Source organism: Stegostoma tigrinum, chromosome 6, assembly GCF_030684315.1.
Source record: "Stegostoma tigrinum isolate sSteTig4 chromosome 6, sSteTig4.hap1, whole genome shotgun sequence".
Taxonomy (NCBI): domain Eukaryota; kingdom Metazoa; phylum Chordata; class Chondrichthyes; order Orectolobiformes; family Stegostomatidae; genus Stegostoma; species Stegostoma tigrinum.
The window spans coordinates 25,494,827-25,518,399 of NC_081359.1; the positions used below are offsets into that span (position 1 = coordinate 25,494,827).

General features: G+C 41.5%; 1 protein-coding gene across 2 annotated transcripts in view; it reads left to right on the forward strand.

The window, feature by feature from the left end:
- pibf1 (progesterone immunomodulatory binding factor 1) overlaps nucleotides 1-23,573 on the forward strand; it is a 117,815-nt gene that overhangs the window by 21,951 nt on the left and 72,291 nt on the right. For both annotated transcript variants that reach the window (XM_059646488.1, XM_059646489.1), the window contains exon 10: nucleotides 7,665-7,763. In XM_059646488.1, coding sequence (XP_059502471.1) covers nucleotides 7,665-7,763 — 99 coding nt within the window. The remainder of the gene's footprint in view (nucleotides 1-7,664; nucleotides 7,764-23,573) is intronic.

Consider the following 23,573-nt stretch of genomic DNA (forward strand, 5'->3'; position numbering starts at 1 on the left):
TCACTACCTGTTAGCTTCAGCTCAGAAACCCACTAATAATTTAGGCAGTTCTGTCTCAAGTCTGTCTTTCTGCTCTAGGTGGCAGTCTGATCTAGTCAATTATTTGATTTCTTTGCCAATACATGCTTGGTGTAAAGTTGCATTCTTCCTTATATTATCTACTTTATTTATTTTCATCACATTTAAAAATGCTGTAATCAGATTTTCTTTTCAAAAGAACTGATTTATTTTCTTTTGCTGAAAAAAGAATACAGTTGCATAAAACTGGTTGTTTTCGCTGGATCCTTTTATCTGCTGCTAAACCTTATATTTGGTGACCACATCAGTATGCAGCAGTTGGCATATATTCTCTAGAATGCTTTATTGAGTATCAGCAAAATCCTTGGATTTATGATTCAACAAATCATTTTACATAGCAAAGCAATTTATTTGCATTTACAGCTGTGTTTATTCATTGATTGTATCTGGATAACCTTTTCTGATGCAACTTTTTATTCATTCGTGGGATGAGGGCATCGTTGGTCAGGCCAATATTTATTGCCCATCCGTAATTGCTAAAAGTCAACCCTTTTCCTGTGGGTCTGGAGTCACATGTAGACCAAACCAGGCATTTTCCTTCCATAAAGGACATTAATGAACCAGATAGATTGTTCTGACAATTGACAAGGGTGGAATCATGGACGTCCTCAGAGTCTTAACTCCACATTTTGTATTGAATTTAAATTTGACCATTAGCTGTGGTAGGATTCAAACCTGGCTACCCCAAGGATTACCTGGGTCTCTGGAGTAACAGTATAGCAATAATACCACTGGGTTGTCACCTCCCCTGCGTATATGTGTTAATATACTTTATGATATAATTTATTAATAATTTTAGTGGCAACATATTACCATCTTGATATTGATTGAGATTTCAAATTAAATTTTCCCAATTGCTGAACTTCATTTCCTCCACATGTCTTAGTTCCAGCGGAGGTGACAGTGGCTTCTACTTTGTGATGATAACATGCTAAGGCATTTTAATGAGTTCAGTATTCCCACCCATCTGTTTGTAATGACTACTGTGCTTGCATAAACTGGGAGGCAAATCAGTAGTATTGCTTTACCTATATTTAAAAAAAAGTTTTTTTATTTATTTTGTTCAAACAGCATATTCAGTGGAATTCCTGTTTCTGTACTGCTCATGCTCATTACTACATTTGGTTTGCATCAATGTGCCATTGAAGGACTGTTTCTCTGAATTACAGCAGCACACCCCCCCCCCCCCCCCCCCCCCAACCACCACCACCGCCGCCAATCATAACAGTGAAATTCCTGTCAGCCAGCCTGGATTGAGAGTTCATCATGTCTGATATTGTCTGCAAGCACACACCCTACAGATTTCTGGTAGGACAGGTAACTGTACTGATGTGTTATTGCATTACATTACATTACTAACTTTAATGGATTTTCTACTTATTTCATCAAGATTAGCATCTGATGAACTATTAATCAAACAAGATTCTTTTTCAAACTACATTTGTTTCGAACCTCCCAGGTACGCACCTTGAGTTTCAAGAAATGTTAGTATGTTATAGTTATGTCCCAGAGCAATAATTTTTAATGATTTAGGGAGTTAAATAACTATACCAACATTCTTTGTAAAAGTTAGAAACAGATACAATGGTCTACTTTTTGCTTTAGAGAATTATACTTTGCTACCAATATTCAGCATTATTATGATGCAACTTGGATAGCAACGTCCAGACTATACAAAAATTTTAAGAGTTGCGTGCAAGTTATCATGCTTCAGGTTGTGCTAAAATGTGTAACCTAAAATAGATTTAGCACTGACATTAAATCTAATGGCATGAGGTTACAATATTGTCTATCTGTCCTTCAGATTGTGCTGGTGGATTCCTTCTTGAACTAATGTACTGTTAGGAAGTAAGTGCAGGTTTTCTGATCCAGTAACGTTGAAGGGATGGTGATATGGTTCAAATTCAAATGGTGCATTTTTTTTCCAAAACTGCGGGCAGTTATGTCCCCTGGCTTATAATGCATTATCCCTCATGATGAAGGTCACAGATTTTGTCAAAGTTCCAAGTAGAATGAATGAAAGGACTTGTGTAAATATATAGCACATTTTTAGGCCTTAGGCAAGCAAAGTAGCTATGTTAGTATTTTGCATAAAAGCACATACGTTAGGCGAAGGCCGTTCAACCTGTCAAACCTGCTCCACCATTCAATATGATCATGACAAATCTGATTGCCCCATGGTCCTGCCTACATTCAATAAATTTTCACATCCCACTTCCACCTTAACAATTAGTAAAGACTCTTCTACCATGTTTGAGGAACAGCGTTACAAAGTTTCATGACTACCTGAGAGAAAATAATTCTCCTCCGCTGTCTTAAATGATTGCCTTCCTTATTTTTATGCTTGGACATCCTTGTTCTAGCTTCTCATACAAGATAAAACATACTTGTCCATTGTCGGATAGCGCAGCAGCCAGTTTGCACTCAAACAGAAGTTATGTAGAGTATAACTTATACCTTTTAGACATATTAGGCTGAAAGAGAAGAGTTAGCCAGAAGGCAGGAAGGACTCCTGGCACATGTTTGAAAAATCCTGGATGTGAGTTTGCTCGCTGAGCTGGAAGGTTCGTTTTCAGATGTTTTGTCACCATTCTAGGTAACATCATCAGTGAGCCTCTGGTGAAGCGCTGGTGTTGTGTCCTGCTTTCTATTTATCTGTTTAGGTTCTAAACAGATAAATAGAAAGCGGGACATAACACCAGTGCTTCACCAGAGGCTCACTGATTGATGTTACCTAGTACGGTGACGAAATTTCTGAAAACGAACCTTCCAGCTCAGCGAGCAAACTCACATCCAGAACCACAACCTGAGCTACAAATCTTCTCAAAACTTGCTATCTTTGAGAAGTGAAGATAACAAAGTGTGGAGCTGGATGAACACAGCAGGCCAAGCAGCATCTCAGGAGCACAAAAGCTGACGTTTCGGGCCTAGACCCTTCATCGGAGAGGGAACTTCGAGAAGTGTATCACTTTTTTCTTTGGTAACCACTGAGTGAAAAAGGAGTGTCTCAATTTAATTACTGATCTAAAAGGATAATCCTTTGCGATTAACAATCATGACACAGCATGAACCTTATGTAAAAATGTGGATTCTAAAGTGGACAGATCTCTGTATCACTTAAAGATAGCAAGAAATGCCGATGCTGGAGTTAGTGATAACACAGTGTGGAGCTGGAGGAATGCAGCAGATCAAGCAGCAGGAGGAAGAAAGTTCATGTTTCAGGTCAGGACCCTTCTTCAGAAATGGGGGAAGGGGAAGGCAGCTGAGAAAGAAATAGAGAGAGAGAGAGAGAGAGAAGGGGTGAGGTTGCAGAAGGTGGTGGGATGGTGATAGGTGAGTGCAGGTAGGCAGTGGTGGGGATTGGTCAGTGAGGTGTGAGGAGTCAATAGGTGGAAGAGAAGATAGACAGTTTGTATTGGGTCAAGGAGGCAGGGATGAGAGGGAGGGTTGGTCATGGGAAGAGGCTGGGGGTGGGAAGAATTTGAAACTGTTAAAGTCCATGTTGAGACCATTGGGTTGTAGTCTCCCTAGGCGGAATGTGAGGTGCTGCTCCTCCAGTTTCTGGGTGGAATCACTGTGACACTGGAGGAGGCCCAGATTGGACATGTCTTTCAGGGAGTGGGAGGGTGAGCTGAAGTAGTTTGCAACTGGAATGTGTTGTTTGTTGCAAACAGAGCGCGGGTACTCTACAAACCGGTCTCTGAGTCTCTGCCTTGTCTCACCGATGTAAGGGAGTCCACACTGGGAGCAGCAGATGCAATAAACCACATTAGCGAATGTACAGGTGAACCTCTGTCTGATGTGGCAGGTGTTTTTGGTTCCTTAGATGGAGGTGATGGGGAGAGGTGTAGGGGCAGGCATGGCACCTCCTGAGGTTGCAGGGAAAGGTGGTGGGGCTAGTGGGGAGTGTGGAGCAGATGAGGAAGTTGCAGAGAGAGCAGTCCCTACAGGAGGCAGACACTGGTGGGGAGGGAAGTATAATCTTGGTAGTGGGTTCAAATTGCAAGTGGCGGAGAATGATACACTGAATATGGCGGTTAGTGGGGTGATATGCGAGGACGAGGGGGATTCTGTCTTTGTTTTTGTTGCAGGGAAGGGATGTGAGGGCAGAGGTGCAGGAAATGCAAAAGATGCAGTCGAAAGCATTTTCGAACACTGAAGAGGGAAAGCTATGGTCCTTGTTGTTTAATTGGTATTTATATATTGCATGCATTAAAAAGGGAAGAGAATAATTCTAGTTTCATGTTAAACTTGTTTTTAGACTGGTGAAACATGTCTGAAGTTTGTTGATACATGCGTTTTTTTTTGTGAATTTACAGCTTTGAAGTAGAGTTTGAGGAGAATAGTTCAGGCATTTGAAACAAGGTAAAAGAAAAAAAATGCTTTTGCCTAGTACCAGGAGTCCAATATCACGGAAGGTTAGAATTAACCAGAAAGCAATACCGGTTTAATCAGACCAAAAACGTATTGGTAGTTTAACAATATTCCAAAAAGTCAGGTCGGAGCAGAAAACTGAGTAGCTTGAGAAAAACACCCAGAAACAGAAAGAAGACTGCTCGAATCTGAAGGCATATATTTGCTCTGAAATGTTTCAAACGCAGTAAGCAGAAAACTTCAGAAACCATTATACTGTTAACTGAATAAGGAACTGTAAAGTGGAGACAGGATGACCTTTCATTAAAGTTTGTGTATCTGTAAGGTTGGAGTCATATAGCATGGAAACAGACTGTTCAGTCCAACCAGTTCACGTCGACCATGTTCCTGAGCAAAACTAGTCCCGTCTGCCTGCATTGGCCCATATCCCTTCAAATCTTTTCTAATCACGTATTTATCACATATGTCTATTAAACTTTCTAGCGATACCTGCATCCACCATTTCCTCTGGCAGCTCATTAAACATATTAATTGCTGTCTGTTTAAAAAGAATTACCGTCATTGTTTCTTTAAATCTTTCTCCTCTCATCTTAAAAAATATGCCCCTCAGTTTTGAACTCCCCCACCTGGGGGCAAAAACCTTTACTAATCACCTTATCTATGCCTGTCATAATTTTATAAATTTCAAAAAGGTCATCCCTCAACCTCCAAAGCTCCAGTGAATATAGTTCCAGTCGACTTTTATGACTCTCAAACCCTGTATTCCTGGCACCATCCTGATAAATCTCTTCTCAACCCTCTCCAATATAATATCCTTCCTTTAATAGGGTGACCAGAACTACACTTAGTACTCCAGAACAGGCCTCACCAATGTCCTGGACAACCTCAGGATGAGGTCCCAACTCCTTTACTGAGAAGTCTGAGCAATGAAAGCAAGCATGCAAAATGCCTTCTTAACCCTCCTATCTACCCGTGACACAAATTTCAAAGAATTATATGCCTGAGCCGCAAGATCTCTCTGTTCTACAACACTACCCAGAGCCCTACCGTTAATTATATAAGCTGCATCAATGTTTGTTTCAGTAAAATGCAATACCTCTCATTTATCGAAATTTAACTCCATCTGCAAATCCTCAGCCCGTCGACCCAATTGATCAAGATCTCCTTGTAATCTTAGATAACCTTCTTCAGTGTCTACTATGCCACCACTTTTGGTATCAGTTACAAACTTGCTAACCATGCCTCCTATATTCTCATCTAATCATTTATATAAATGACAAACAAAAGTGAACCCAGTACTAATCCCTGTGGAACACTCCAAGTCACAGGCCTTCAGTCCGAAAAATAGCTTTCTGCCACCACCCTCTGACTCCTACGGTAAAGCCAATTTTGTACCCAATTAACAAGCGCCCCCTGAAATCCCACATGATCTAACTTTACTAATTGGCCTACCATGCGGAATCTTATCAAAGGCTTTACTAAAGCCCAAGTAAACAACGTCTACTACTCTGCGCTCGTTGATCTTTTTGGTTACTTCGAGTAGCTCAGTCAAGTTTGTGAGACACTATTTCCCTTGCACAAAACTGTGGTGACTATCCATATTCATTCCTTGCCTCTCCAAATGTGTGTAAATTCTTTCATTTCGAATCATTTGCAACATCTTACCCACCACTAATGTCAGAATCACAGGTGTCTGTCGTTCCCAAATGTCTCCTTACTGCCTTTCTTTAATAATTGCTCAACATTAGCCACTCTTCAGTCCTCTGGCACCCCACCCATGGTTAGATGGTACAAATATTTCTGCTAGAGGCCCCGAAAAGGGTTGAATCCTTATTTCTTATCTGTAATAAGATTGTCTGTATTAGGCCTGGTATGGGGTAATGTAGTTTTATTTGTTTTCCTTTTTGTATGTAATAAACCTTGAAGTTCTTTTTTTAAAAAGTGCATTGGCATCCTCTTGCATGTTCACTGACTGACCACTATAGCAAACTAATATCAGAGTCCATCAGCCACATCTTACCTTGCGATATGACTTGTATAGTAAGACCATTAACTGGGATCCTAACCAAAAGGGAGCACTCAGTGTTACACTGAACTGGCAGCTTAACTTCTGCCCAGTCTTCAGATGGAGGCTTAACCCAATGATCATCTAATGTGGAGGTGAGTGCTTTTGCTAGATTGGCAGTAGCATTAATGCCACAATACGTGATTAATCATATGCTTGTGTAATTATTGCTAAACTATATTGCAAATTTGAAACAAGTGAAATGAGGGAAAATTCCGAACAGGCTAACAGTACTAACTTATGCCTTGCTGGACTTGAGACTGCCACCAATTAGTGCTGCAACGCCAATTTTTTCCCTCAGGGTACTGTTTATATTTGTTACTGTAGCTAGTTTTAGACAGATGATGCAGGAAGCATCCTTATTTTTTTTGAAGAGTTTCACTGCCTTGGATAATAAGACGACCAATTGTGAAAAAGACTGCTTCCTACCTGTGTCTTCACTCTCTGAGATGATACTGTGATGTTGGTAGCCCAATTTGCCTACAAACTAAGCATGAAGTATTCAGCATGTAAGGCAAATTCACGGATAGAGAAGCGGTGTTAATGTTTCAGATCTGTGACCTTTTATTTAACCTGAGGGAAATTAGAATGTAATCGATACACTTTGTCAAAATGTATTTTATTTGTCTGTATCAGCAATATTTTGCTTTTCATTTTAGTTACCAATCTTGACAGTCTGGGGTTGGATCGTGGAAACAGGAAAAATAAACATATGCAGTTCTTTTGTGTGTCTAACACTTCCAGACTACTTGGAGTTTATGTATAAATTCGATTTTCTTTTCACTGTGGAACTAGATGAGACTGTCATTTTCGAATTCAAGTTTCTCTGCCAATTTGGCTACGACCTTTAACAAGCCAAACTTGATATTCATAGTGTTTTAAATGTCTTCATAATGCTAGTAAAATAGCAAGGAAGCATTTTCAATAATATTAGCCCTTTTTAACAATAGTTCAATATTATCTTATGACTTACTGTGTGCACCATTGCTGCATTAATTTTGGTATCATAAAAGATCGAAAATCTTTATATTTTATGTAGAAAAGTAGCACAACCTATTTGTTGATAGGAAATAAATCTAAAACCAGGATGAATTTCCATATTTCACTATAATCACTGAAGGCTTTTTTCTAATTCATCCAATTTCAGGAATTTAAGGGAAGCAAGAGACAATGCAGTTGCAGAAAAGGACCGAGCTGTTGAAGCAGAAAAGGATGCGCAAGCAAAATGTGACCAACTTTTAGAACAGTAAGTTGCTAGTGGATAAGCATGTTCACTGCAGGTTTAGTGCATAGAAAATTCATCATTCTTGCATGTCTTTATTGGTTAGAACTGGAAAAGCATGTGGCATTTTTACAATTACTCTTACACTTACATTATCTTCTACTTATGTAATAATTTATAGACATTTTGTGTGTAGAAACTTTGCCTACAGTTTACTTCATTTTCTAAATATGCTTGGCACTGTTGTGTTAAAACCATATGTACTCTTGAGCATTCCAGACTTTGGTATTTTTAATTTGAATGTAAGTCACAATTTACAGAAAAAAAGATGATGTAGCAGGGAAGCAAGTTCCTTTTTTCTCCACCCCCACCCCCCTACCCCCCCCCCCCAAAAAAAAGTTGGGAATGGTTTAAATTTGGAGCACTACGTAAAGATGCATTAATGCATGACTTCATCCACATAAGCTTTTCTCCATTCAAGGATCTCGTTTCTTTTTTATATAGATTGCAAGAGATATCAAAGACAACACTAAAAGCTTTTGCAAGTACATTAATAAGTTGACAAACTAATGTGTGTAATGTAATGACAGGCAGAGACAATATTGTAGGGGGAAATCAGAAAATGGAAAACTTCTATTGAACAGTAACTTTTTATCAAATGAAAATGAAAGAATTTTGAAAGTAATCTTTGGATTAGGATTAGGCAGTATTTGTAAAGACAGAAAAAGCCCATAAAGCTTTAGTAATCTGAAGATTGTAGCTGAATTGTGAGGAGACTAATATACTGGTGGGGAGATTTGCTAGACCTGCTCAGTGCATTGAATATAGGAGTTGGGAGGTCATGTTGCAACTGTACAGGACATTGGTTAGGCCACCTCTGGAGTACTGCATTCAGTTCTCATCTCCCTGTTACAGGAAGGACATTGGTGAAACCTGAAAATGTTCAGAAAAGGATGTTGTCAGGGTTGGAGGCTTTGAGCTATAGGGAGCGGCTGAATAAGCTGGGGATATTTTTCCTGGAGCATCGGGGTCTGACAGCTGACCTTGTAGAGGTTTGTAAAGTCATGAGAGATATGGATCAGGTGAATAGCCAAAGTCTCAACCCTGGGGTGGAAGAGTCTAAAACTAGAGACATACAAGCTGATTAGATAGGGTGGACAGTGAGTGTCTTTTTCTGAGGCTGATGACGTCAGCTTGTACGAGGGGGCATAGCTGCAAATTGAAGAGTGATAGATTTAAGACAGATGTCAGAGGCAGGTTCTTTACTCGGAGTGGTAAGGGCGTGGAATGCCCTGCCTGCCAGTGTAGTTAACTCAGCCACATTGGGGGCATTTAAACAGTCCTTAGATAAGCATATGGATGATGATGGGATAGTGTAGGGGGATGGGCTTAGAATACTTCACAGGTCGGCGCAACATTGAGGGCCAAAGGGCCTGTTCTGCGCTGTATTGTTCTATGTTCTCTGTTAGAGGGCGTAGGTTTAATTGCAATATTTAAAAGGCGTCTGAATGGGTCCATGAATAGGAAGGGCTTAGAGAGATATGGACTAAATGCTGGCAAGTGGGACTAATTTAGGATATCTGGTCAGCATGACAAGTTGCACTGAAGGGTCGGTTTCCATGCTATACAGCTTTATGACTTAAATCCTAGGACAAAAAAATGAAAGATCTTCATGACACTGACACTATTTAAGTGATCCTGTCACATGCGAACAGCATCATCTGTGATTATATGTACATTGTATATTTGGACCCACAAGGAATTCATGAGTATCCTCAATAACAATTGATCTCCATTAAATTAAGAGCTCCAACACATTAGGAAAGCATCAGTTTTCTGGTTACTACAGAGCTCTGTTTGGCACAAGTCAACAGGCATAAATTAACAACAAGTTTTTTTTCCCACAATAACTGACACTTCCAAATACACACAACCATGACTACCTAATGCTTTCCATTGTAGATAGACAAACAGGAATATTTTAAGGTGGCAGTTATTAGCCCTTCTCCTGCACCTCATCTCAATTTCAGATTTAAATTTAACTATTGAATAATGCATGTTCATTGTAATAGCATCCATTGCATTTCACCTATATATTAGCTGTCGACTGTATGCATCTTGAAACTAGAGATTTTGTATTGCAAGGAAGTAATTCCGTCAATGCTTTCAAGTTTTCTCTATTCTTAATTAGCTGAGTGTTCATTTGTTGACTAATTTAAGACTATTTGATTTTTCTTTCTCCTTAACTGTTCCTTTTCCCTGGCCTTGCAGCCTCCCTTCAAATATTCCCTACCCCTGCTCTGCAGCATTCCCTCTGCATCCCGTTGCAGTTTCCTGCTCCACCCAGTTGAGCTGCCTCCTTGCAGCCTCCCTGCGCCTTCCCACAGCCGCCTTCATGCATCAGTCCCTCTGACCCCTCCCCACCACCACCATGGCCTCTTCTGTGCAGCCTTTCTGTTACTTATTACAGCCCCTTGGCAGCATCTTTCTTCCCCAGCCCCTTGCAGTCACCTTCTGTCTCCACACCCCCCCCTTCTTCAACTCCACTTTACAACTGTTTCTCCCTCCAAGCCCACTTTCTAGCCGCCTTCCCCCATAATCCGTCTTGCAGATTGCAGCCTCCATCTTCCTTCCTCCTCCTCTCCTCCCCCCCCAACCAATTTGCAGCCTCAGTCTACCCCATCCCTTTGCAGGCTCTGTCATCACCGCCCACACCCCTTCAATCTCTGTCTTCCCCCCACCCCCCATTCCTTTGCAGCATCTGACTCCCCAATCCTCTTGCGACATCTGGTTGTTCCCACACACTTGCAGCCTCCTTCCTCTTACTCTTCTCCTACTGCACCTTCCCCATGACTAATGCACCTCCTCAAAAAATGCAGATGTAATTTGTCACCCCTCATGGCAGCAGGCCACCTCATTCAATGACAGATGGCCCTACCCCAACACTACCTCTTTCGAAATCATAAACTATTTATACTTAAAAGACAAAAATTAGTGAGATATCCATCCCATCAAGTCTGTTCTATTAGATAATGGCTACACTTCCATTTACTTGCCTTTAATCTATATCTCTTGATAACCTTGTCTAACAAACATGTGATCACCTTAATCTTGAAGAAATGACTCGGGCATCTACTACTTAGCACGAAAATTCCAGATTTCAGCTACCTTTCGTGTGGAAGAAATTCCTTGATTGTTACTTCGCCAAATCAAATCAGTAAAATTAAAACATTCAAAGACCTTAAAAATTGATCCCAGTGGTTTCTAACCAGTGTTTTGAATTACTAGTACCAGACTTTGTGAATAATCAATATTAGGCAACAGGTTTATAGCTTAAAGCAAAGAATTAGTTATTTAATATTAATATAGCAGCTTTAGCTAAGCAAAGTTAATGAGATAATCTAATTATATTTTTGATTTAAAAATTTAAATAAGTTGATAATGGGAGGATAATCAGGGAACAATCAAACTCTGACCTGAAGCTTTGGTAGTCACAATCCATTTGACAAAAACACAATTCAAAACCAGTGCAAACTTTGATTCCTTCTTTTCTCAACATTCTGTTGGCGTCAACCCCCCTGTGAGGCCGCTGTCAACATTCAAACATCTTCATCTGTTTGAGCATAATACCTCTCCACATTTGAAATGTTGACAGTGTACTTTGAACAATCTGTAATTAACTTCCAGGTCTGACATCATAAACGGGTATAATTTTTTTTGATCAGAGATAATGGGAACTGCAGATGCTGGAGAATGCGAGATAACAAAGTGTGGAGCTGGATGAACACAGCAGGCCAAGCAGTATCTTAGGAGCACAAAAGCTGATGTTTCAGGCTGAGACCCTTCATCAGAAAGGCCTAGGCCCGAAACGTCAGCTTTTGTGCTCCTAAGATGCTGCTTGGCCAGCTGTGTCCATCCAGCTCCACACTTTGTTATCTCGCATTCTCCAGCATCTGCAGTTCCCATTATCTCAGTCCAGAATTTTAACCTCACTGCGAAGCCTCTTCTAGGGATGCCTAACCTGAAGAAGTCACCCTCCTCCCTCCGGACCAACCCTAGGGGACCTCTCTCCCACTGCAACTCTCTTGTCTGCCTCCCCCTCTCTCCCTATTTATTTCAAAACACTCTCCCCATCCCCCTATGCTGATGAAGGGTCTAGGCCCGAAGCGTCAGCTTTTGTGCTCCTAAGATGCTGCTTGGACTGCTGTGTTCATCCAGCTCCACACTTTGGTACCTCATAAGTTTGTTTGTGTTAATGTTATACTCTGATTTTTTTTTTTCTTCACAGATGCTGCCAGGCCTGCTGAGCTTTCCCGGCAACTTCTGTTTTCATTCTTGATTTACAGCATCTGTGTTCTCTCAGTTTTTATAGATTTTGTTTTTTTTTTAAAACAAACTGCTGCTCAAAACTGAAAGATCCCCTTCAGCAATTAGCTTACACTTAACAGCTGCAAACCAAAAAATGCTTGAAGTAAAATTAACGGAAGTCTCAACAGATTTCACTCCTAAATAATCTACCTCTAATTGTAAGGTTATGTTTGCTATTTCTGAATTACTGCATTAGAGAAAGTAGTGTCTCCGTATCTACTCAATCTAATCCTTCTATCATTTAAACATGTTGATTAGGTCACATCCCAACCTTTTAAACTTGATGGAACACAAATCAACTTTACGTAATCTCATAGGATGATTTTGTCACAGCTGATATCTATCATGTTCTTTTCTGACTTCCACTTGCCTGTGAATCAGGGTCACATAGTATTTTGTTGTTTTACTGGTTGACGAGCTTTTTTTTTTAGATGTGGTTCTTTGTGAAATTGGTTTTGCATTCCTAGCGTAGAGAAACATGATGTTCTGCCAGACGTTAGAAGAAAAGAAATGGTAATCAGATTTAGATCAATCACCAGCCTGCTTGAAGCTGGGTTGAATAAGTTGAGGCAAACTGATGTGAGAAGTCACTGAACTCAAAGACTGCTTTCTTTTCATAGATGCTGCCAGATCTGCTGAGTTTCTCCAGCAGTTTTTGTTTCAGATCTCCAAAATCCACAGTTCTTTGTTTTATTACATTGAAGCGAAGTGGGTTAGTTTGCAGGAAAAGACCCGAGTATTATATCGGATTAAAACTCAGTTTGCAAAATATACATTTGTGGAGGTGGTAGCTCAGTGTAAAATAATTACCCAGGTAATCTTGTGTCAATTTATCAGATTAGTTATGTTTTGAGTAAATACTATACCCAGGGACCATTTTATAGTTTATTGTGGAACTAATGTGCATGGTTGACAACACAGTAATTACAGCTGACAGTTTTTATACTTTGATCTGGTATCAAATTAGCAGGAAAGACCTACTGTTTCTTTTGGAATAAATAGGAAGCTTACTTGAAACTTATCCAGAAAAAAGTAGCTTACAAATAAATGTTTTCACTCAAAAAAGGGTAATTTAGATTGTTGTAAAGAATTTATTATGGAAACTTACCAATGCAGAAACCCTGCAACAGGAAATAATGAACGCTGTCTCTAGCGTTGCATATTGTCCTGGATAAATTTCAAGTAGTAATGTCAGTTATATGCCATACAGTTGTATGCCCATTTGCATGTTACTGCACCCCATCACTACCTCTGGGAACGTAGCAAGGGTTCTGATGTTACATTCCCTCCTCTCCAATGTCCTGAAAACGCACTAACTTTAATTGGGTTGCTTTTCCTGAGTATCAATTAGCTGCCATTAGTAGTACCTTAACATGGTGGCCTTTGTAGTAGAAGATTTGTCCAAAGGAACACTCAGTTCAGCCCACATCACCATCAAAACATGTGCATTCTGTGACTGTGTTTTGTCAGTGGCAAGAGCAGTGGGGACTGAAATGAACTGGAGCGAATTGGAATCCAAGCCGTGACTTGCGTTTAACTCAATTTGATATGACGTTGTGCTTTTAACAACCAGACTCCATTTGATCACTTCCTCGCTCTCCACTGGAGTCGTACCTGAGGACTGGAGAGAGGCAAATGTAATTCCTCTCCAAGAAAGGAAATAGGGAAATCCCCGGCAATTACAGACCAGTAAGTCTCACGTCTGTCGTCTGCAAGGTGGGACCTGTACAAGAAGGACGGGTTGCATCTGAACTGGAAGGGGACCAATGTGCTGGGTAGGGAAATCCCCGGCAACTACAGACCAGTAAGTCTCATGTCTGTCGTCTGCAAGGTGGGACCTGTACAAGAAGGACGGGTTGCATCTGAACTGGAAGGGGACCAATGTTCTGAGTGGAAGGTTTGCTCGAGTAGTTCAAGAGGGTTTAAACTAGTACGGCAGGGGGGTGGGAACCTGAGCTGTATACCGGAGGTGAGAGTTGATGCCGGTGAGGCAATAGCAAGAGGTAGACCAGCTAATGGGAAGGATTTTCCTGGGAAGGAACCAAGGGATCAGTTAAAGTGTGTTTGCTTTAACACAAGGTGTATCAGGAATAAAAGTGATGAACTTAGAGCATGGATCAGTACCTGGTGCTATGATGTTGTGGCCATAACCGAGACATGGGTTTCTCAGGGGCAAGAATGGTTGCTGGATGTTCCTGGGTTTAGAGCATTTAAAAAGAATAGGGAGGGGGGAAAAGAGGAGGGGGTGTAGCACTACTAATCAGAGAGGGTATCACAGCTACAGAAGCTTCCATTGTCGAGGAAGATCTGCCTACCGAGTCAGTATGGGTGGAAATTAGGAACAGCAAGGGAGTAGTCACCTCGTTAGGGGTTTACTACAGGCCCCCCCAATAGCAGCAGGGAGATTGAAGAAAGCAAAGGTTGGCAGATTTTGGAAAAGTGCGGTTGTAGTAGGGTTGTTGTAATGGGTGACTTTAACTTTCCCAATATTGATTGGAACCTCCTTCGAGCAGAAGATTTGAATGGAGCTGTTTTTGTAAGGTGTGTTCAGGAGGGTTTCCTAACTCAGTACGTTGACAGGCCGACGAGGGGAGAGGCCATTCTAGACTTGGTGCTCGGAAACGAGCCCGGGCAGGTATCAGATCTTGTGGGAGAGCATTTTGATGATAGTGACCATAACTGCCTCACATTCTACATAGCTATGGAGAAGGAGAGGATTAGGCAAAATGGGAGGATATTTAATTGGGGAAGAGGAAACTATGATGCGATTAGACATGAGTTAGGAAGCATGGACTAGGAGCAATTGTTCCATGGTAAAGGCACTATAGACATGTGGAGAGTGTTTAAGGAACAGTTGTTGCGAGTGATGAATAAATATATCCCGCTGAGACAGGCAAGAAGGGGTAAGATAAAGGAACCTTGGATGATGAGAGCGGTGGAGCTTCTCGTCAAAAGGAAGAAGGTAGCTTACGTAAGGTGGAGGAAGCTAAGCTCGGACTCTTTTCATTGGAGAAAAGGAGGAGGAGAGAGGACCTAATTGAGGTATACAAGATAATGAGAGGCATAGATAGAGTTGATAGCCAGAGACTATTTCCCAGGGCAGAAAAGGCTAACACAAGGGGTCATAGTTTTAAGCTGGTTGGAGGAAAGTATAGAGGGGATGTCAGAGGTGGGTTCTTTCCACAGAGAGTTGTGAGAGCATGGAATGCGTTGCCAGCAGCAGTTGTGGAAGCAAGGTCATCGGGGACATTTAAGAGACTGCTGGACATGCATATGGTCACAGAAATTTGAGGGTGCATACATGAGGATCAGTGGTCGGCACAACATCGTGGGCTGAAGGGCCTGTTCTGTGCTGTACTGTTCTATGTTCTATTACATTTTAATCTGTATAATCAACATCTCTTAATCGTTTCAAGAACAAATGGGAAGAAAAGATTTATCCTCACCTTCGTTGCTTTTTGGTGAAATTTTACTAAATTTAAAATTTTTATTTTATCTGCGACATGCCCATTCAATGGCACTAATTGAGGCCTCATTGCTCCATGGCTAGATGGGGAAAATACTCCTAAGTTGTTATCCATTGATCCTGCTGGTAAATGCATATCAGGTTACTCTATACTATGAGGTCTACCAGTGGGAAATTCAGGCTTGATTTGAATTGTTACTTGGGAAATGAGGGAGGGGAGTTCGGCAAGTGTTTTTGTAGAGTTTGCACATTCTCCCCCTGTCTGTGTGAGTTTCATCTGGGTGCTCCAGTTTCCTCCCAAAGATTTGCAAGTTTGGTGGATTGGCCATGCTAAATTGTCCGTTGTGTAGAGGGATGTGTAGGTTAGATGTGTTAGCTATGGGAAATGCAGGGTTACAGGAATAAAGTAGAGGGATGGGTCTGGGTGGGATGCCTTTTGGAAGGTCAGTGTGACTTGTTGGGCCAAAGGACCTGTTTCCCACTGTCGGGATTCTACTGATTAGAATACTATATGCTGTGAGATCTACTGGTGGGAAATTCAGATATGATTTGAACCATTATGTGGGAAATGAGGGGGAGAGGAGTTTGTGCAACTGTCTGTGTTGAGTTTGCACGTTCTCCCTGTGTCTGCATGAGTTTCCTCCCACAGTCCAAAGATGTGCAGGTTAGGTGGTTTGATTGTACTAAGTTAACCATAGTGTCCAGGGGTGTGCAGGTTAGGTGGATTAGCCGTGGGAAATGCGGGCTAACAGATATAGGATAGGGTGGCGGATCAGCGTGAGTTTCTGTTTAGGGGATCAGTATGGACTTAATGGGCTGAATGGCCTGCTTACACATTAGAGATTCTATGATTCTATTCTATGATCGACAGAGGTCATCTGAAGAACTGCCGCAATGAATGATTCTTCTTTAAGTGCATGCACGTTTTCACGATTGACTGTGAAAAATAATTTCTGTGTTATAAAGAAGTTTAAATTTGCTTGGGCAAAACGGTTGCATTTCTGATGCATCACCCATCACCAATCACCATCTGTGATCATGAATTTAATCAAATGAAGATTATACTTTCTGAATAAATAGAAAAAGCTGAAATGTTAATCTCCGTTCTGACCTGTGGAGATTTGAAACATAGGCAGTTTACGATACAAATGAGATGTGTTGTTCACTTTGTTCTTTTGAAGAATATGAACCAGGAGCATCTGAAGAGGTAAGGAGATGATGATTATGTTATAAAACTTTTGAAAACTTGTGTCACATTGAATTTCAATATTAGAAAAAGTAAGTGAAGGCTTTAAGAGGTTGCAGTGTAGTTTTTCAAGAATGTTTTCCACACTGAAGAGCATACAAATACAAAATTGGGATCTGAGAAATTGGGTCAATGGAAGTTACAGAGATAAATGGCAGTGTGAAAGAATGACATGGGATGAATTAAAAAGACTTTTCGGCAGTTGAGAGCTCACAAACAAGGATCCATACTTACAAAATTAAGTTTGAGAACAGACCAAAAGGATAAATTCCATTACGCAGAATTGTGATGGCATCAAATTCAATAGTAGTTTAAATAAAACTATGTAAAGAGCCAAGAGTAGGTTGAATCAGTGGATGAATCAAAAAAAGAAAGAAGGGTCATCAGAACATATCAACTAGATTTAGTCGAAACTATTTGTTTGTGAGAGCGTAAAGGTTTACGCACCATTCAGGGTGTTTAGCCTGATTTGGTTTGCAAATGTGTGTTTTTCTAAACATTTTGTGGAAAGTGTTTCTTCGGTGATGCTGTCTTCCTCAAGACTGATTAAGAGAGCAGAGGCTGATTTCTTCAGCAGCATGCAAGATGATTTTGGGTTTTGGACAGGGCATTACTGGCGACTAGTAGTTCAAAATGATACTTCTCCTTTGCTTTAAATTTATTAGTTTGTTACAACTCGTTAAGGGCTAAGATCTGTAACTCAAAGTTTTTGCAAACCAGCTTCCAGGGTGATTATGATAATGTAGAAGTGTTTTTGATATAATAATACTTACTTTTGAATTCATAGCTCTTGTAGTTTTGCTATATGTCATGTCTCTTACCAGAACTGTTCTTTTTAATCCTTATAATTTTCAATAGAAGCTTAGAAACATGAGAAGGCCACTCAACTCTTCTGGCCTATTCTGACGTTCACTTATTTCATGGTTGATTTTTACTCCCCCCTTCATATGATCTGCTTATGTCATATCCATTGAAATCCTTTAAAAGAAAAATCTGTTGGACTTGCTGTTGAAAATTTTGATTTATTCAACATCCCCAACCTATGGGACACAAACATTTATGATTGCTGTTATCCTTCATGTGAAAAAATACTTCCTTACTTCACCCTTGAATGGCCTAACTTGATTTATAAGTTGAGGCTAAACCTATAGTTGCAAATATTTTGCTCATGTTTCAAGTTAACATTTTAAAGTAATATTTAGTTCTGAAAATCTCAAAGCTGTAAAGATAAAAGAATTAAAATTATACTCGAGGATTGCTAGCATAGCTGAAGAAATCAGTTCAAAAAGTGAGTCATGTTTGTTTGTAGCTGTACACTAAATACTTTACTTTAGTGCTGCATTGTCAGAGAAGGCATTTCAGACTTTATGTATGAAGGCTCATACTTCTGTGTATAAACATGTGGCTTACTTATTAGAGATAATGGGAACTGCAGATGCTGGAGATTCCAAGATAATAAAATGTGAGGCTGGATGAACACAGCAGGCCAAGCAGCATCTCAGGAGCACAAAAGCTGACGTTTCGGGCCTAGACCCTTCATCAGAGAGGGGGATGGGGGGAGGGAACTGGAATAAATAGGGAGAGAGGGGGAGGCGGACCGAAGATGGAGAGCAAAGAAGATAGGTGGAGAGGGTGTAGGTGGGGAGGTAGGGAGGGGATAGGTCAGTCCAGGGAAGACGGACAGGTCAAGGAGGTGGGATGAGGTTAGTAGGTAGCTGGGGGTGCGGCTGGGGGTGGGAGGAAGGGATGGGTGAGAGGAAGAACCGGTTAGGGAGGCAGAGACAGGTTGGACTGGTTTTGGGATGCAGTGGGTGGGGGGGAAGAGCTGGGCTGGTTGTGTGGTGCAGTGGAGGGAGGGGATGAACTGGGCTGGTTTAGGGATGCAGTGGGGGAAGGGGAGATTTTGAAACTGGTGAAGTCCACATTGATACCATATGGCTGCAGGGTTCCCAGGCGGAATATGAGTTGCTGTTCCTGCAACCTTCGGGTGGCATCATTGTGGCAGTGCAGGAGGCCCATGATGGACATGTCATCAAGAGAATGGGAGGGGGAGTGGAAATGGTTTGCGACTGGGAGGTGCAGTTGTTTGTTGCGAACTGAGCGGAGGTGTTCTGCAAAGCGGTCCCCAAGCCTCCGCTTGGTTTCCCCAATGTAGAGAAAGCCGCACCGGGTACAGTGGATGCAGTATACCACATTGGCAGATGTGCAGGTGAACCTCTGCTTAATGTGGAATGTCATCTTGGGGCCTGGGATGGGGGTGAGGGAGGAGGTGTGGGGACAAGTGTAGCATTTCCCGCGGTTGCAGGGGAAGGTGCCGGGTGTGGTGGGGTTGGAGGGCAGTGTGGAGCGAACAAGGGAGTCACGGAGAGAGTGGTCTCTCCGGAAAGCAGACAGGGGTGGGGATGGAAAAATGTCTTGGGTGGTGGGGTCGGATTGTAAATGGCGGAAGTGTCGGAGGATAATGCGTTGTATCCGGAGGTTGGTAGGGTGGTGTGTGAGAACGAGGGGGATCCTCTTGGGGCGGTTGTGGCGGGGGCGGGGTGTGAGGGATGTGTCGCGGGAAATGCGGGAGACGCGGTCAAGGGCGTTGAATACGCCTCCTCCCACCCACCCTCCTGCAAAAACTCCATCCCCTATTCCCAATTCCTCCGCCTCCGCCGCATCTGCTCCCACGATAAGACATTCCACTCCCGCACATCCCAGATGTCCAAGTTCTTTAAGGACCGCAACTTCCCCCCCACGGTGATTGAGAACGCCCTTGACCGCGTCTCCCGCATTTCCCGCGACACATCCCTCACACCCCGCCCCCGCCACAACCGCCCCAAGAGGATCCCCCTCGTTCTCACACACCACCCTACCAACCTCCGGATACAACGCATTATCCTCCGACACTTCCGCCATTTACAATCCGACCCCACCACCCAAGACATTTTTCCATCCCCACCCCTGTCTGCTTTCCGGAGAGACCACTCTCTCCGTGACTCCCTTGTTCGCTCCACACTGCCCTCCAACCCCACCACACCCGGCACCTTCCCCTGCAACCGCAGGAAATGCTACACTTGTCCCCACACCTCCTCCCTCACCCCCATCCCAGGCCCCAAGATGACATTCCACATTAAGCAGAGGTTCACCTGCACATCTGCCAATGTGGTATACTGCATCCACTGTACCCGGTGCGGCTTTCTCTACATTGGGGAAACCAAGCGGAGGCTTGGGGACCGCTTTGCAGAACACCTCCGCTCAGTTCGCAACAAACAACTGCACCTCCCAGTCGCAAACCATTTCCACTCCCCCTCCCATTCTCTTGATGACATGTCCATCATGGGCCTCCTGCACTGCCACAATGATGCCACCCGAAGGTTGCAGGAACAGCAACTCATATTCCGCCTGGGAACCCTGCAGCCATATGGTATCAATGTGGACTTCACCAGTTTCAAAATCTCCCCTTCCCCCACTGCATCCCTAAACCAGCCCAGTTCATCCCCTCCCCCCACTGCACCACACAACCAGCCCAGCTCTTCCCCCCCACCCACTGCATCCCAAAACCAGTCCAACCTGTCTCTGCCTCCCTAACCTGTTCTTCCTCTCACCCATCCCTTCCTCCCACCCCCAGCCGCACCCCCAGCTACCTACTAACCTCATCCCACCTCCTTGACCTGTCCGTCTTCCCTGGACTGACCTATCCCCTCCCTACCTCCCCACCTACACCCTCTCCACCTATCTTCTTTGCTCGCCATCTTCGGTCCGCCTCCCCCTCTCTCCCTATTTATTCCAGTTCCCTCCCCCCATCCCCCTCTCTGATGAAGGGTCTAGGCCCGAAACGTCAGCTTTTGTGCTCCTGAGATGCTGCTTGGCCTGCTGTGTTCATCCAGCCTCACATTTTATTATCTTGGCTTACTTATTAGTTTGGATACGGGTATCCATTCCAGCTTTTTAAAATTGCCTTGTAGCAAATATTTAGAATGATACTTTACACACTTTGCTTTCATGAACAAGACATCATAAAGAAACAATTTATTACATTTGGTGTATTGCACAACCCCACTCAAAGTTTCCGTACGTATCTCCATGATCCTGATTAGTAGATGATCTGTGTTGTTGTGCATAATGATCCTTGCCCTTCATATCTGTTCCAGCCTTCCATCAATTTCAAGACTCACCCTCCTTTCAATCTCATGTGTTTATTCTCCTCCATCGGCACCTCACCATTAGAGCGATAAGTTTATTACCTTAGCTTGTTTCACTAGAATTACTTCTCTGAACATCTCTGCTTCTGTAAATATCTGTGTACTCATAAAGATGTTCTGAAGCTGTGGTTTTAGTCATCACTTAACATGTCTGCCATGAGTTAGTGACCCTTTTGTTTCTTACACTGCTACATTTCGTAAGATGAAGTTGTTAAAGTGATTAAATGCTATCTGCTCTTCTCTGAACCTTGGATTTTTTTTATTTTGGATGGCTTTGAAATTGGATCTTCCGTTTTTATTTTAGTTCCCATTTAAAAGATATGGAAGGAACTTTACACAAATGAAAGCAAATTTTCTCTATACATTCAGGTTTACACGTATTTCAGTGCTATATTGTTATCAAAGGATGAAGGTGGTGCTAACTGGTGAGTTCTGGATCCTGAATCACTGATCCCTCTATTAAAATTATTCCATGACACATACAGGCATTCATGCCCATCAACAACAGATGCTGTTAAGTGTATTTTCAATCTGGCATTTGGAAGACATTCAAGCTGGTATTTCCCTAACCTCCACTATAGATAAATTAGTACTGCAAGGCAATACAAGAATTTTTAAGAATGCGTGATGAAATATTTATCATTATAGGTAATCCAAGACTGAAATGTATATAGACTTTTCTGCTGCCGTCAGTCAACTTGACTGTCTCAAATGTAAGATTGCTATTTCTCTCGTCCAGTCTTGCAAATTTTACCAAAACCTAACCAGAGATGATATACAAAACCTACTTGTGCATATGCACCCTTATAAAAAATAAACTGAGTGATTTGAGTATAAATTATTATTTAACTATCCTAAATCAAATTGTTCAAGATGTGGTCTTTCAGAACCGCTGTTGTCTTTACATTAGGAAGAATATTGCTGTTGAAATCTAGTGATCATTCTGCCTCTAACTTTCCCTATCTACATAGAAACTATCTGATTTCCAACCAGTATACTGAACTGTTTACAATTAGTGTTGCATTTACAGTTCATTTTCCCATTGGAATATCCACTGCTGCTTCAACACGTTTTGTTACTGCCTCTGTTTTTATGACTTGTAGTCTGTTGCATAAAATAAAGTTTGCTTGTTGGTTTACTGTTCAACTGTAATTTGGCACGGAGCCTATACCACTGGGGACAGGGTTTTATTTGATATTGTAACATTATCAAGAACTGCTCTGTTTCTGTAGAAAAGGTTCAGTGAATTTCAAGAATGGCTTCCAAAGTTCAAACAGTGCCAATGAGGGAGTTACCAGGCCATCAACAGAAAGTTCCAGTGATAGGTAAAAGAATGTAACATGAAAGTTAAACACGTGTATTTAGGGATCCACCCTGAATTGTATTTGGCAAATTCTAAAAGTTGCTGTTCTGCAAAAAAAAGTGATAAATTTAATTTTAATGTTTAATTGCAGATCCCATTCTCAATAACCAAAAACATGTCACTTTTTTTTTCGTTTTTACCCACAATGTTGTGATTGGATGGCTTTTTTTGATTGCATCCAGGAAATTAGATACTACTTGTCTCTGATGGATAATCAATTTGAAACTCACCTTATCAAGGGCAGTGAAGATGGGCAATAAACACTGGCCCAACCAATGACACCCATGTTGCATGAATGAAGGAAAAATAATATAAAAAGTAATTTTTGACTGCTTTCTATTAGGACGAGGATCTATTTCAAGTCATTGACTGCATAGTGATAACCATAGTAAGATAAAGTTGATTTAATGCAGACAACAAAATATATGTGGGAACTGAATACCTGGGCTAAGGTTCAAAGAGACAGAAGTGCAATATCAAGTTTTTATGTTGGTAGATATATTTCATTAGTGCAACAGAGGTCAAAAGGGAATTGGAAAAATATTACTTTTAAAAGAAAGGTGAAACAAATGAGAAATATTTTTTCAAAAAGTGTTCGGGAGATGTCCCAATTATCATTCACCTTTAACTGATCCAGCTTAACTTTAACATACACCAGAGACTACAACACAGCTGGTACAACTGAACTATAGTATCTCTCTAGAATATCCAAAAATATATAAACCCCAGAAGATCAGACTAATCCCTCTTGACAATAGTATCACTTTCTTCCTGACTTTGCCATTCTTAATAAAGAAGTGGGGGACAATATTGGTATGGTCACTGGATAGTTCTGAGTGTGTTTTGCTTGTTGATTTCTGCAGGAATTTCAACTTCATTTATTTGTCAGTTTGTTTATATTCACCAAGTTAATTGTATCTGCAAATAAGAATAAATGTTACAAGCTTTCAAGTCAAAGTTACAAAATTTGAAATGCAACATTATGATGAATATTTAAGGTACATGGATAGCTTCCCTTTGTTTTGTGCAATTAATTAGTTACTGTATAAAAGGTTAAAACTTAAACAGAAATGTCTTTCCATTTCTTTTCTTGGTCTTTCCATCTCTCCCTATTTTGCTGAAATTGTTCAGCTACTTATTCCTAGGTAAATACCTCTATTCATTTCCTTTGGAAATCTTGGGTTGGAAAGTATGTTACTGATAT